This window comes from Halichoeres trimaculatus, unplaced genomic scaffold, assembly GCF_033239565.1.
Source record: "Halichoeres trimaculatus isolate MK-OKI-2021-1 unplaced genomic scaffold, fHalTri1.1 fHalTri1_scaffold_2, whole genome shotgun sequence".
In the NCBI taxonomy this organism is placed as follows: domain Eukaryota; kingdom Metazoa; phylum Chordata; class Actinopteri; order Labriformes; family Labridae; genus Halichoeres; species Halichoeres trimaculatus.
Window position 1 is genome coordinate 21,159,195 of NW_027437180.1, and position 16,180 is coordinate 21,175,374.

General features: G+C 39.9%; 1 protein-coding gene across 1 annotated transcript in view; it reads left to right on the forward strand.

The window, feature by feature from the left end:
- The window catches only part of LOC141787160 (vasorin-like), a 31,336-nt gene extending 19,746 nt beyond the window's left edge, over positions 1 to 11,590 (forward strand). The window contains exon 2 of the mRNA XM_074665441.1: positions 6,833 to 11,590. Coding sequence (XP_074521542.1) covers positions 6,854 to 8,980 — 2,127 coding nt within the window. The 5' untranslated portion in view covers positions 6,833 to 6,853 and the 3' untranslated portion in view covers positions 8,981 to 11,590. The remainder of the gene's footprint in view (positions 1 to 6,832) is intronic.
- The last annotated feature ends 4,590 nt before the right edge of the window (positions 11,591 to 16,180 follow it).

Sequence of the window (16,180 nt, forward strand, 5' to 3'; positions counted from 1 at the left end):
ACATGAAACACATTTGTGAGGCCTACAGGATACCCACACTGTGTCTCCTGGTGGAAAAATGTAGAGCTTTAACAAAACTGTGTTTTAGTTGAAGGTATTTTTTTAGACACATTCACCTTGGTGAAGACTCCTTTATTTCAGCTGTTTCAATGGGGACATCACAAAAGTCATCAATGCATATGGATCTATGACATGAAAAACTCAACAAATTAACATGAAAAAGTGTGAGAGAACTGAACATCATCTATTAATGGGATTTCATGTTACCACTCATCCTAAAAGCCATGTATAGTATCGCTTTTGCTATCAAACTGACAAAACCGTGTTCTTTCAATCATGATGGCACCTCTGTAACATTGTGGTTTTGTAGATAAAGGGAGTCAGCTGGCACAAATACCAGCCTTGGCAAGTAAAGCACAGCCGTGAATACTTCTTTGAGTTTCACTGGTTTTGTTTCAGAGGAAGAACAACAGCAACCACAAAGACACGCTACTCTAATGTCAGAGACCTGCCACTGCAGCTCCGTCTGGATCCACTTCAATGTGGAGTCTTCCCCATGTCCTCTGCCCACAAACTCTCCTCGAGTTGAACGCAGATTCAAACAGGCAAAAGATTGATCTCTTTTATCCCTTTGAAACAAAGCTGCCAAAAGAAACTGAAGAGGTCTGACAAGCAGCAACAGCACACCTTAATGTCACTTTACATTTTTATCATAGCAGCAGCATAGCTGGCATGTCTTCCATACTTTAGTCAGACAACAGAACACCTCGGCGTCACTGATTTTTCCTCTTATTTTGTGTTTAATAACATCAGCAGTGTAACTGCTGCTGGTGGATGTATGGGAACAAATGAGGTTGTTGAATATTCTGTTGATGTTTCAGTAGTTGATTTTCACTGATCCAGTTTTGTAAAATTATTATGTACAAATTTCACTTTTGTCAAATTTTCTTACTGGCTTTAGCTGAAACCAGAAGCTAAACAAACTGTACGGTGTAAGAATCACTCTCTTTGCAGACTCAGCAAGTTATAGAAAACGTTTTTTGATCTCCTGGACACCTGCAAATTTCTGAAGAACATTCAGCTAAAATAAAATTTCATATCTATTTGTTCAACTCATTGTGCTGTTCAATTATTTTCCCACAGGTTTCATGTCCAGGAAGCAGAAAATAAAGCAGGTCCAGCATTTTTGTCAACAAATTATTGGTTAATACCTCTTTGGCTTCTAAAGCCCCGACTGCTCCCAGCAAATTCAGAGCGTTTCCATTCGTACTCAGATATCTGCTGACACACTGTTGAAACATTTCTTAAAGCAGAACCCTGCCTTGACCCTGACCACGACCATAACCTCTGACCTCTACAAACTGAGAACAAAAAACAACTATGTTTCTGTCAAACTGTTTCTGTCTGCCAAGCCAAAGAGTTATTTATGCTAGAGAGCAAAAAATAGAGAGCCAGCAGAGACAGAGTGACAAGAGTCCTGGAAGATGGGCAGAAAACAGCTGATTCAGACTGAAACCAGTCAAATCAGCAGAACATCAAGCAGTGGATTCAGAGATTGAACTTTTATCAACTTTTAAGAGACATAATAAAGACAGTGATGAAATAAAGGTAGCTTTTTTCTCATCAAAATAAGTCTTAGAAGAGCAACATTAGAAAATTAGGTGTGTATTCACTGTTATTGTTTGTGTGCTTTACACATTCTTGTTAAGTCATTTGCAGAAAAATCCCCAAGAAACATTCATTTATCTTAATGTATTCATACTAAACTAACAATGGGCTTTAAGGCTAAAAGGTTTAAGGCTGTGTGATGTACCAGGATCTTTCACTTTGAGGAGTTTCTAGGTTGTAGGAGTGGGGTGTGTACCTGTAACTCATTCCTCTCAAAGTATGAAGTCATCTCCCTGTAGACCAGCTCTCTGACACAGTTTACGATCCCTTTGTCTGATTCTTTGTACCTTCAGTCCAGATTTTACCACCTGTCTCAGTGAGTTCACCTCTGCGACAGAACCTCTAAATCTCTCTCCAGCCCTTTCCCTTTAAGAGGTATTCCTGGGAATATTCAATACTGTATTGAATAAAAGTATTTATTCCCCTTTGGGGTATAGCTGAAAATGTGGGACTCTCTTATTTCTGGGGTTTCGAAAGCCAATATATGTTCACAACAGTGAACAACACCACTTCACCGCAAAGGGAATGGTCCTCTCCTGACTGAGGACAGTCATCAGGCACAACTACAGTGCCAGGGTAACGAAAAGTGAAGAGACACGCCAATTCCTGGAATAAAGTGGCTTAATATTATTTGACTTCAACTGTATGTATGTATATATATATATATATATATATATATATATATATATATATATATATATATATATATATATATATATATATATATATATATATGTATGTATATATATATATATATATATATATATATATATATATATATATATATATATATATATATATATATATATATATATATATATATATATATATTTTAAGTTTCAAAGGTTAGGTCAGGCCGCTGATGAAGTTGCAGTTTTAGGTGAGTGGTGAGCATAAGTTGTGTTTTTTGGTAGACCACCTTCAACCATGATCTGAAAGAACATAAATGAGACTGCTTTATCTGGTTTTTGTCCTGCACTTTGAGACCTGAAAGGATTCAGTCTTTGTTTACTGCAGATTGTGGTTGAATGGAGGCTCTATCCATGAAGCTACCAGCTCTTAAAACACCAGATTTCTCCCCTGACCCTCTCAGTTTACCTCTCACCCTCTTTTTTCTCTCACTCTACCTTTTTCTTATCATGGGGGAGGACAACAGTTTATGTGGGCCTTTCATTCTGTCTCACAGTGAGGGATGGCTGCAGTGGATTGTGGGTAACAGAATCCAGCTGTGTTGAAGGCTCTGTGTGTGTGTGTGTGTGTGTGTGTGTGTGTGTGTGTGTGTGTGTGTGTGTGTGTGTGTGTGTGTGTGTGTGTGTCGGCTGGTGTGAACATGTGCAGGAATGTGTGTATGCATGTGTGTGTGTGTATGATGTGTTTTCATGGCTACGTGCTGTGCGGCTCTGCAGGTCTGCAGGTCTTGGGTGCGTGTTGACCTGCTTCGTGTCATTCTGACAGCACTGTTTCTCTTTCATCAGGCGCCCTTATCTGCATCCGTACAAATAGCAGAGGATCGAGTGTGTGCCATGAAGTCTTAGCAGAAGTAGACTCTGTCACTTTTAATTATGGGTCTATGAAAGAGCAAAGAGTACTGGTTCTCCAACTCTAAGCTTTGTAATTGTTGTGTAATGCTGCAAGAAACTGTACATGGCAGATTCTTGGATCTATGGCATGGGCACCTGGTCAGTATCAAACAACAGCAAAGAGCCGAGATGTTTAAAAAGGGAGGGAAAAGTAGGCATGCAGAGATTAAGCTGTATGCTTCTCTTTCTTCATGTCATCTCTTCCTGTCCTTCCTACTCCACCACTTAACCTGTCACTCCTTTTAAAAGCTGAGCCAATTTCAGAATAAAAGAGGTGTGCCTGAAGCAGCTTTGATCAACGCCCCAGATACAGAAGATTTCCCGCAAGTTCTTTTTTATAAATTGAGATTTTGCCCCCAAGCTAAGTTTCCCTCTAGTGCAATTCAATGCTTGTCTTAAGCTTTTACACTTGAACTTTTTAGTTTGTGGTTGAACCAAATTGCTGAAGACTTAAGACACTAAGTGAAACACTTCAAAAGACTCCTAGAAAATGTATCATAAATAATGCAAAATGTATTCAGTTAACTCTGGTTTAGACTTCTGCAATGGCCCTGTGCTGAAGTGGCCAATGCAGCCGTGAGCAGTATTTACTTCCACTGATGTAACCACGACTCTTGTGGGCATTGTGGTCTCGTTGATAGTCAGATCCTCTGAAGAGTTTTCTGCATTTTTCCACAGCTACTCCAAGCATATTATGTTAAATAAGAACTATACATGTTGTTGTTGATCATGCAGAAATAGACACAAAGAAAACATATAGGAGACTTTAAGTGATTCAGGAAATGCTGTAGGTACATGAAACACATGGGCTTGAAGTCCAAGTCCTTTCATTTCCTTTCATTGCCAATTGGGGGCAAAACATAAGCGTCTACATTGCAAAAGGGCCACACAGACCAACAGCACAGGTTTCAGCATTTGTTGATTTAATGCCAAAGTGTAAACCAGGCATTGTCAAGATTTGGAAAAAACAGCTTTTTGATACTGTGGCATATTCTTGATTCTTGATCCAGCTATACATAAGTATGTCTGGCCACAGTTTCAGTGCAAGTATGCATGCTTTTCTGTCCTCCTCTGCAACATTTTGGTTCACCTGGCTGTTATGTTCATGACTTCAATTAATAGGCTGTCAGTCACACAGTTGATATAAACTTGGATTATTTTTTAGCTGTCTTTACTCATTAATCAATGCAATGGTTAATGTGTCAAAATATGATACTTATCATAAAAATGCTTATATAAGGGTAAAAGTAATGTTTTTCAGAAAAGCCCAAAAAGCACACTTGCACAGCAAAAAATAATGAGCTTGCAAACTTAAGTTACAATCCTTATCAAATATAACAAACAGAGTTACTGTCAAGTCCTGACAGTAGGCTTGTTGGAGCACCAAAGCCACAAGACCACATACACAGTGTTTACACAGGATTAGGAAGTCCATACAAGTGTTTTGTACATGAAACCACACTGTAAGAACTATCAAAAGCGAAGCCTTCATAGTTGCAGGATTAGTTTGTCTTTCCTCTCCTCTTTGCTGACTCTTGAAGACAATGATTCATTGTTTCTTCATATTCCATTCATTCCTTTTTGTCTCGCATCTAATTATTCACTGAGCAAGCAGCAGCACCCTTGAAGGAATGTCAGGAAGCTCTCATTATGAACTTGTTTCAGTTCTATAAACAGTATGAGTGCACACAAAGAAAGATCCTGTATGTCATGGTGTCACAGCAGTGAAGGTTTGTCATCAGTCAAGCATGCTGCCAGAGTAATAGCTTCCTTGTGTGCATCACAGTGTGCACAAAAATATATATGTCTGCTTTATGTCTTTGAGAATGGATGCATTTAACTCTTTCAGTAAACATCATAGAGTTGTTCACTGACTGAGGGGATGTGATCTGGCCGCTCTCCATGGTCACTCCAGATCCAATGGTTGATAACTGGAAATAGAGAAAATAAATTCCTCTAAAATCATCAGATTTCATACACACCATTAAGAAATGCAGCCATATGTTCAAGCTTTACTTTGAAACCATCTTGAGGTATACCACAGTGTACCTCAAATTTATCCAACACTGAGGATGCTTATGTGAACCACAGCATATGGGGCAAGCTGCAGTTTTACTTGCGGCTTGCTTCATTTTTATGTTGTGCATTGAGTCGGTAACAAAAATCGCTCAAAGAACAATCTTGGGGAGATAATAAGAACCCCCTTTTTCTTGGCCATTCATTCGTTTTTTTCTGAGTTTAATGTGTCAAAACATCTTCGGACCAGTGCAAAATTAATTTTAAACAGAGGACATTTTGGTTTCTGTAACTCTGTACTGTGAAAACACGATACCATTTGGCATGGACTCCACAAAGTCAGAAATTATATTTCAGAGTTGTCTGTGATTGTCTCTGTGTCAGACAATCCTTTTTTTCCATCTGAATGGTTACCCCGCCATTATTAAGTCTTGGCACAGACAACGTAGCAACAAGTTACAACAGATAAACTTAGGTGTGATTGAAAAAAAAAACTTTGGCAATTCTCAAGATCAGTGACCTGTGGTGTACAACAAGAAAGAACTGCTTGAGAGAAATTCACTTTGTCCATTCACCTTTTCCTTTCCTATCATCACCTCCCCTGTTACCTATAAAATAAAGAAGACATTTAAAACATGCTTCACAAACAAATCAACCAAAGCGTGGATTTTGAGTAAAATTCAAAGCCTGTTGCATGGATTGTGTGGTAAGAGCCAATCAAAGCGGCTACTACTGTGGCTGTGACCTATGTTGACCTTCTGAGATACAGCAGGTGTCATGAGACTCTGGCATCAATATTTTTCATGATGTGGTCTACAATTGGGAGCTCCTTCATTAAGGTAAAGAAAGTATCCCAGTTATCACATTGTTTTTTTAAATATGATGGCTTGTTTTTACAAGTCACCCCACTTCATTGTACTTCTCACATAAATTAGCTGGTACACACATTCAAATCCCTATGCAGTTGCTCTTGCCCCGACTTTCTTGTATGCAGTGCTCATATATTAAAATATGCTTTAGAGCTTGTTTTGAGTACACTCTCGGCATGTCCAGTGTATTTGTATGTGTGAGCTGTTTGATGCAGCAGGGCTGGTTTCATGGGCAAGGAACTGTGACATAAACACAGGGAAGAGGCTGAATGGGTCTGTCACTCACACATCAGGAAGGGGTCACCCTTAGCGAGATGTGACAAGTGTTTTTCTTCTTGAACCCTTGTGCACGGACTTGTTGGAAAAATGATTGACTTTTACTGTAATGGGGTATTCAGTGTTACTGTTTGGATGTATTTGACTGTGGAAGTATGATTTGATGATTGGGATGAAGTGTACTCCTTCTGTTGTACTGCTCTGTAGTACAATGTAAGTCTGTTACTTTGTGTTTGAAGGGTGAAAGAAGAATTCTCCTGCCATCGACTTATGCAGCTTTCAGTTTTCAGCTTGAAGATTTAGACTGAGGAAAACACTTCTTGCATAACTCCAACACATTTTTTAATAACGCTACCACGAACTCAACACTGCAGAACCCAACATTGATCAACTACTATTCTCTCTCTTTCTCTTGTCTTTCAGAGCCAAAGGCCTAAGGTCATCATGCTGCCCTACTTCCTGCTCCTGTTATTCTCATCTGGTCTGGTGTTATCCTCTGACTGCCCAGCAGACTGTTCCTGCACAGTCCAGGATTCAATATTCTGCATTCATCGTCGATCCAGCACCGTACCCCGAGTTCCTACCACCACCCAAAATCTCTACATCTTCCAGAATGGCATCAATACTTTGTCCCAAGATGATTTCAGAGACCTTGGAGAACTGGAGTTGCTAGATCTGAGCCAGAATGAGCTGGCAGAGATTCCAGATGATGTGTTTGAGATGCTGGCAAAGCTGAAGAACTTGGACCTGTCATCAAACCAAATCACCCACATCTCCAAAGGCACTTTTTCTGGGTTGGTTCAGCTGGAGCGGCTGTACCTCCATGCAAACCGCATTCAGAGCATCCACCCAGAAGCTTTTGAAGGTCTAGAGATGCTACTCGAACTTAAGCTTCAATCAAACCAGCTCAACTCTCTACCATCCCTCCGTTTTCCAAGGCTTTTGCTTCTAGACCTGGGCCACAACAATATCCCAACTTTAGGACCCTCAGATCTCCAGACTCCCCACTTGGAGGCCCTCAAGATTTCATCTCTTGGGCTTACTTCTGTTGATAAGGATCTTATAGCCTCCCTGGGAAACCTCCATGAACTCGACATATCTACAAACCAGTTGACCGAGGTACCCCAAGCCTTGAAGCAGGATTCCCTTAAAGGGCTGATCAAGCTCAACCTAGCTGCTAACCCATTGGGTGAGCTAAAAGTTGAGGACTTCCAGAAACTTACAGGACTGCAAGAACTGGATCTCAGTGGACTTAATCTCCAGGGATTTCCTCAGAGTTTCTTCGAAACCTTTTCCAGGTTGACTCAGCTTACAGCTGCTGAGAATCCGTTTAATTGCTTGTGTCCTTTAGCCTGGTTCCCTGTCTGGCTCAAAGAGAAGGATGTAAATCTTGGGAGGCCTGAAGAAACCCGGTGCCATTTCCCTCTGGTAAATGCTGGGAAGAAGCTGTCATCACTCGAGCACAAAGATTTTGGCTGTCCACCTTCTACAACGGTACCGTTTGGCTCCCCCGTTGGAAGCACCCCTGTTCCCTCGATACCCACCACATCTCCAGAAACCACCCACACTAACGCTATTCCACCTCCTCCCCCACCCAGCAAAGACACTGCCTCTTCCAAAACAAACAGCTCCCCCCTCCCACCTCACCCTCCTGTGTCTCCAAGTTCCACTAGTGGGGAATATGAGCCACACATCTGCCCACCAAACATCTGCCTCAATGGGGGTACCTGTAATTTTGACCCACTGGGTCAACTCAGCTGCCTGTGTCCTTCAGGAACCTCTGGCCTTTACTGTGAAAATGTGGATGAGGTTCCAGAGCCCCCAAAACGTTCAGTAACAGAGGGTCCTGTAATTAGCCCTGTGGTTCCCACTGAGCTTGATGCCATCAGCTCACGGCAGGTGACCTCAACATCAATCCTTCTTGACCTTCACCGCTTCATCGAAACACGACCACACATCCGTGGCATTAGATTGACTTATCGGAATCTCTCAGGTCCTGACCGTCGTCCAATTATCCTGAGTGTACCAGCTACATACCCTGAGTACACCTTGCGGGGATTAAGACCCAACTGCACCTACTCAGTCTGTGCCAGTCCCCTGGGTGAGAAAACCAACTCTAGGTCCAACAGCTCTGCAGAAACAGGGTGGTGCACTGAGGCTCACACTGATGGAGTTCCACTAACATCAGTTGAGCCAAGGGTGGAGTCACAGAACCAGCTAACATATACTCTTGTCCCTGCCATAGCTGCTTTGGCCCTTGTGCTTGGGTTAGCTGTGTTGGTTGGGACGATCATCTGTTTGCGTAAAAGGAGAAAGGCAAAGTCAGGAATCGAGCTGGAGCTGGGGCCAGCTGACTCTGAGCCCATGGAACTGGAGGGGATAAAAGCAGGACTTGAGAATGGAGGAAATGGTACACTTCCCCAAAAACAGCCTGAGATAGAGCGCTGTCACAATCCTCAGGCCCCTTCCTCATTGTTACAAAATGGGGCCTTGGACTATGAGGTACCACTTATGCAAGGACACTGCCCATCAAATAACAATCTAGCGTCACTAAAGCCATCATATTTCTGAGATGCTATGTTAACTCTCTTGGAAAAGACTTTTTAGAGACCGGGCTTGCCCATCTGGACTTGTGAGGTCCTGCTATTGCTCACATAGTGTTTGAAAATCTAATTTCATTCCAATTTCAGTGACGTAAAGCGGCACTTATATCCCTTGTTGTCCAAATGGTAACACTACAGACTGGTGTATGATTTTAGAGATATAAAAGAAGAGTTTGAGATTACATCATATTGAAAATGTGCTACCCATTGTGGGATACAGTTAATGGTGTAGTTTTAAGTCATCTAGCAAAGTTTGATCATCATGAACCCTGAAAAAGTGCAATCAGCTAGATGGGTTAAGTAGCAAACTGCCTAGCAAGTGCCTTTTTGCATTGATGCAACTGTAACTGATGGCTAATTTTTATTTAACTCTATTGAAAAAAGAACAACAAACTTTGCAAATGAGCTGTAATCCTGTTGCTGGATTTGTGGGATACAATATTGGGAAAAGAGCAGAGTGCTCTGGACATGGAATTGAAGGAAGTGATGATGGTTTAAGAAAACAGTGACGCAGGTGTGCGGTGCCTGGACATCCTGGTACATAATGTGTTTCTGACCAACTCCAACTGCTCCATGGGAATTGTAGAAGAACTTGCACTGAAAAGAAGTATTTCTTTTCCCTTCCAGTGTCCTAGTCTTTGCATGCCACAAGACTGATGGTTGTGTAAGGAAATGCAATAACACAGAAATAAACCGAATAAACACTATTCAAAGCCAGTGATAGGTTGATGACCATTAAAGCTGTCTAAACTTCATACTTTGCTGTTGACTTTAGCTAATCTGAAACAAAACTCCAGGTTTCCTCACATGTGGATTTGAATGCTTCAATGTCAACAGTCCACCATGTCTCTCCACACATCCAAAAGCTTTTGGCTCAGTGGAAGATAAATTTGCTGTGAAAGAAAAATGGACTGAATGAAGAGCCATTGAGAATGGACTTTGCCTGCATTGTTCTGTGCCGTGATGGGAAGGCTGTTTTGTCTTGCTTCCTTTATGATATTCTTTTTGTCTTGTGTTTTTTGTACCTTTGTTGTATTGTTTAAATGCTGTTGATGTCCACTCAGTATTGATATATGTTTTGCTTGTACTATTAATTTTTTGAAAAAGCCTGACTAAGTCACCATTGATTCTTTAATTTTCTTTCAGCATAGAGAAGAAAGCTTTACCTCTCAAGAGCTACTTGCATTTAGTACCGGAGATAAGACTAACTCAGGTTCTTGGAACCAGCGCTAATATTCTAGATTAGGAACACTAAATGAAAATCAGTTTCTTTTATCTCATACAGGTTACAAAAAGGTTTATCATAATGTATCTTATGAACTCACCAAGTGAATGTAAACACGAAGTGTCAGACACTTTTCTCTCTGTGCCATGTCTGCCAGTGCCACATAAGAAAAGCCACAGACCTTTTTTTGACCTCATAAGCTCCCAAATTTGTGTTCAAAGGCATTCAGCCTTAGAATCCACCCCTATAAAGCAGCACACGCGTGCCGAGAACTGAAAGCAACTTCAAAGACTTTGAAGGCAATTTGCAGTGAGTGTCTGTGAGAGTTTTAGGCAGTAGTTTCTTCTCGTTGCCGCTGACCGTGTCAACTCTGAGATATGGTCTAGACAGTGTTCCCCTGTTGCTTTTAATGCTTCCTTTCCTTGGCTCTGCGTGCCTCCATTCTAACCATCCAGTGTGTTTTGGTCAACAAGGATTATTGGCTTAAGTGTGTGGTGACTGTTCTGCTTGTTTACAGCCAACCAGACTGTGAATTGTACACGCTACAAGTACCGTTCTTGTATTTGTTGTCTTTTTTTTTTTTCTAGGTCTGAGAATGCTACAGGTTTTTCTGTTTCTTTTTCAAATTACTACTTTTATGAGGAAGAATCCTGACTAGGAGTTAAATAGGTTTACAGAGACATGCCTTGCTGGCATCCAGTAGTGTCAGTTTAAATCCTACAGAGCCGTTTCGCATCAGTGTGAATTTTAAGAACAAAAGGACCTTTGTTTTGCCTCTCAAAACATTGCATTTTATTACACTTCATCACAAGCCGCGAATGAAGAAATATAAAATTTGACCTTACCACTGTAGTAACAAAAAAGACTTGTTGGTCATTTATGTAACAGCTAATCTTGGATAACTGGGACTTATCAGTTAGTTTTTCCAGGTGTGTGATAGAGAGAGCATGCGTGAGTGAGTGTGTGCATGTGTCTGCCCGCTTGTTTTTTTTTTTTTTTTTTTTACTTTTGGCTTCTACTCCTACAGTACATTGTCTGCCTTATAACTGAGTCCCTGCTTTGCACTGCAACCCTGTCCAAAATCAACTCTCCATTCTTTAGCTTCACTACAATCTTCATTTTGTCCATTTTCCAATATAAACACAGACACAGATGCTCGTATATCTGCTTTCGCTCAGTATATCAACTGGAAGACTCTGAGTTGCCTGAGACAGTGAGAGCAGCAGGAAATGTTTGAAATATTTTCAACATGCTTGTTACAGAACCTTCCCTGTTGATTTGGGAGAAATGTCTCATTTTCTTTTTGTTCAATGTTTGTCTACTGTTTTGTGTACATGTTTCCAGAAAAGTAATGCTGAGAAAAAACAAACAGTATTAAAAAGAATTAATTTTGAACTGTTCATGTGTTTGTGTCTCATTTGAACTGTTTTATTCTCAAGATTAAAGCTGGGAAGAGTTTTTACACCTTAACCTCCCCTCCCAAAAATCCAACATTGCCTGTAAAATGCATACTTTAAGGGCATATTGCAGGTTAATTTTTTTGTAGATTAAAACTGAGCATCACTTGATAATGGCAGTAGAATAAGTCAGTAATTGATTTTATATGTTATTCAACAAAAAAGGCACACAGAGGAATAAGTGGCTGTTTTTCAATATGGCTGCTCAAAAAGCTCTTTTTTCAACATCACGTCATTTGAGATAGCAATAGGGACTTGCACTCCTTTACTCCGCTTTGAGCCAATGTGAATAACAGGTTGTAATGAGTGAGATTGGGCATTTGGGGTCGTGTTTATTGTGTTTATTGTGTTTCTTCCAAAGTATTATTTAATTTGACCATCCATTAAGATGATTAAAATGTGTTTGAATAGATGGATGCAGAAATTGAGCTTGACAGAACACGGAGTCCACTTTTTTCGGACTTGTGAGTTAGCTTTCGTGCTTAGATTCGTTTTGTGCATCTGACAGGACGGGACTTTATTTCTGCATTGGTCACAAAAACGCAGTAGTGTGTGATGCCCATTTTTCAACAGGAAAATTGATATGGTGGAGTATTATTAAAAAACTAAAACTAGTGTGTAGTTATTGACGAAAGAACACAGAAGTTGTCCTGGCCTGGTTTTTGTTTGTTTGTTTGTTTTTACTGCACATGGAATAATGGAGGTGGAAATGAGGCAGTAGAATGAAGTCTTACCTAATGTCAGGTCAAACTGGATAACAAAGGTACAAAAAAATGACCATATTCTAGAAATGTTTTTCAGTGGGTATGTGCATGGATTATCCAAAACATCTGTTCGAAGTCTCCAAATTGATTTTGTAGGGGCATTGTAGATAATGCATTCCCATTACAAAATCAAAAGGCTGTAACTCATGAATGCATCAACAAACATTCATGAGTACGCGTTCTAATGAAAGGTGAAACTAAGAGAAACCCTGTTGTATATCCAGATTTACTATCTGCATGATTGAAATACAGTGGGTGACACATAAACATAATGAAATGCTTAATTTCCCATTGTGCAACGTAAGTTAACACAAGTTTCATGGGAAAAATGTTTATATAACAGAAATATGAACCTATACAAATTACAGCTCACAGCAAACTTCACAAATCATAACACAGCAAACGGTTTACATACTTACAATTTTTCTATATAAGGCTTGTGTAAACAGAGAAAGAAACTTTGGACAGAGCAGTGTGAAATAGTGGCATAACTTTGTTACAAAGCTATTGTGGAATTTCAATATAAGAAGCTATAAATTCAATCAGATCATATTCTAAAAAAATACCGGAAGATTTACGCAACTAATATTTAGTAAAAAGAAAACACACACAAATCATTACATTCTGCTCCTTTTCTATCCCCATCAGGCTATATGAACCACGTATAGTAGCTTTAGTTACAATTGTTTGCAAAAGTGTGACACAGTGCACCATGGGTAATGCATTTTAGGTGCTAGTATGAATCCTAGCACCTAGAAAGGGCAGGAAGGGGAATGGCAGCTGGTGATAGGCCCCAGTACTCTGAAAATATCTAAATATTGATTTTATCTAAAAGGAGAGTTAAAGGTGAAACATACAGAATGAAGAAATGGAAGTTTATTGCCAGAAAAAAAACACCAGCACACAAACAAAACCAGCAAAACATTTTGTTGCCCAGGGGGTCCTCAAAATCAAGTTATGCCAAAAGTTCCTCTAATGAGCTTTAAGTCAACTCCACAGTGAGAGCTTTGGAGAGCTTTTCTTTTCCTTGTGGATTTGAGGAATTTAGAGCTCTTTGAGGCAATAAGTCAGTTTTAAATGTAAAGAGATGTTGTCAAAGGGTAGAGTTTGGCAGAAAACTTTACTAAGGGATTTCCAGAAACAACAGAAGCTGATTACACACAGCGTGTATCTCTCAGTGCTTCATTACAACTGTAAACACACATACACCAAACCTCAACCACGACATGATTACTCTGTGACGTTCTTTTTTTCTTTTCTTTTTTTTTTTGTGGATGGAGGTAATTTTTTGTGTTTTCCTCTAATAGCCGGCAACAGATGTCAGTGGAAAATGTTACCAATTAACACAGTTTTCCAAATAATTCACGTCATACGGCTCTGCTGCCGTCTGCTATTGGATGCTTTCTTGCATGATGATCTCATTTTAAAAAAGTGCATTAGTTTAAAAGCTGAAAGTGAAGAATAACAAATGATAAATCTTTCCTAACCAGTAGAAAACGTTAAGGATATCAGTTCAGCTTTTTGCACAGTCCTGGCTGGTGTTGTGTCCCGGATCTGTTCAGTATCCATGGCAGTCAAATAGAAACACAAGTGATTTCACTGATCAGGTATGTGTGCTCTGACATTAAATAACACAAGTGCAGTCCAAACCAAGCATGCCTTTGAGCTTTTGCAGCTCAGAGAGATGGAAGTCTTGTGTGTGAATGATAAATCATTCAAATGACCATTTGAATAGTAGAAGGAAGGAAAATCGCTGATTACATTATTAACAGTGAAATGTCACAAATTATCTGACTGAGTTATGACAGGAGCTCCAAATGAAAATCAAAGACACACCTGGATAGAATGAAGCCATTTAATTGCACATGTGCTTTTCCTGCCATTTCAGGGGGTAGGGCCTTTCTGACCTTGTGTAATCATAGTTCAAACAGTCCCTCTACTTGACTGGTCTTATTTCCAAAATGAGGATTCTTTCTTCTACTAAGGCTAGTCCATGAGCTCCAAGTCAAGATGAGGTAACAGCAAGGATGCAGATGTAGGAAGTGTTTTTCATTAACATAAGACAACTTCTCAGTAACTAATTACAAATGCATTAAAGGGTAACTAATAATATCTGTCAAGATATTTTTCCCCTTTTTGACAAAAATTGACGGGAACAACTTTTAGTGGTTTCAACCTGAGGGTCTGTTATCTTTGTGTTCTAGTTAAAAACAATCCTCCAAAATTAAAATGATCCTGTGGCCCATTATTGGTCTGGCTTAGAAAGGTAGATTATGAAAACAGCATTGTGATGGATTGAGAAAGAAAAAAAAGTTACTGCAAAACATCTCCAGACCAGTAGAGAGCAGTAAGACAAAGATTAAGGCTTGTAAGCGATAATGACACCATAGAAGGAGAAGACACTGCAGCGTGTTGCACTGCAGTTAGCCTATTAGCATTGAGGATATATAGCCTTTGCTGGCCTCGATGGTGCTTCATTGCACTGCAGACATATTTGTTGACAATTGAGAGGAGACAAGCTCTGGTAACAAAGCTGTCGCTGGTCGAAGCAGTGACAAAAAACCTGAAGCTAGCCTCAACCTCCTCAAAAGGTATCCTTTTAGTTCCAAAGTGAATGAAACTTCATCGTCGCTGTCATAGCCACTCATTTCGAATTTCCTACGCTGCCTTACAATTCTTAGAGTACAAACAAAAGAATTACGATACTTGATCAAACTTACGCGAGGCTACAACCGGCGCCGGAAGCATAGCTTGTTTACATTCCTTACAGCTGAAAGGAGGAGGGGGGACGGAGCGCACTAGCGCTGGGCGGAAGGACACATGACCAGTTAGTTAGGTCCAGATAAATGTTTATATTTCCGAAGACTTAATGCACTTAAAAAACATTTTATGTAGTGTACTCTTGAACTGTGGTATTACTTTTTGATTTTAGTTCTTGTAGGCAGAGAAAATAGCCTTTGAATTTGGTACCGTCTCTCCCTGTTAGCGCCTATTTCCTCGTCACCATTGATTACAGTTTGTGTCTTACTGAGAGAGAGGAGACAACTTTCTACTGTATCTAATGTCCTTAGTGGTCACATAGAGCTCATACAACCCCACTTAAAAAAAAACTGAACTATCCCTTTAAGGTCTTCAGATTACAGGGTCATTCTTTGAACTGTAACATATTCACACAACTAGGCTCATACAAGATGATTATTTAGGAGTTAGTGGGCTGTGTGTAGCTGTGTGTGATGTTACTATAGACAGAAAGTGAAATAAAAAACATTGCATGTGTAGTCTATAGTTCCAGAGAAAGGGCCCTAGTTAGGGGGAATATTTCCAGTGGTCTTAATGCAGCTAAGGTGGTGAGATGATCAATTTACAAAGAAGTCAGGAGTTTGTTTTTTTGGGGGGTAAGGAGAGGAAAAGGTCTAAACTTTCTTCTAGTATGACTTTGTGTGTAATCAGTAATGTGCAGTAAACATGCATATGTGTAGCGCTTTCTATTTCTGTCTCCCATAACTATCTTGCCAGATAACTGTCCCCATAGATGAGCTCAGTTAACAGTAGCATTGATGGTTGTGGGGTACACACAGACCCACTACTTACAAACATTTTCTAGAGATTTTTTATCATATGGCCAACTCTGGCTGTTTGTTTTTTCAAGCAAGGCAAAAAAAGCTAATTTACTTATCTACAGTTTATTTATTTATTTGTTTATAATCTATGAGTAATCTATG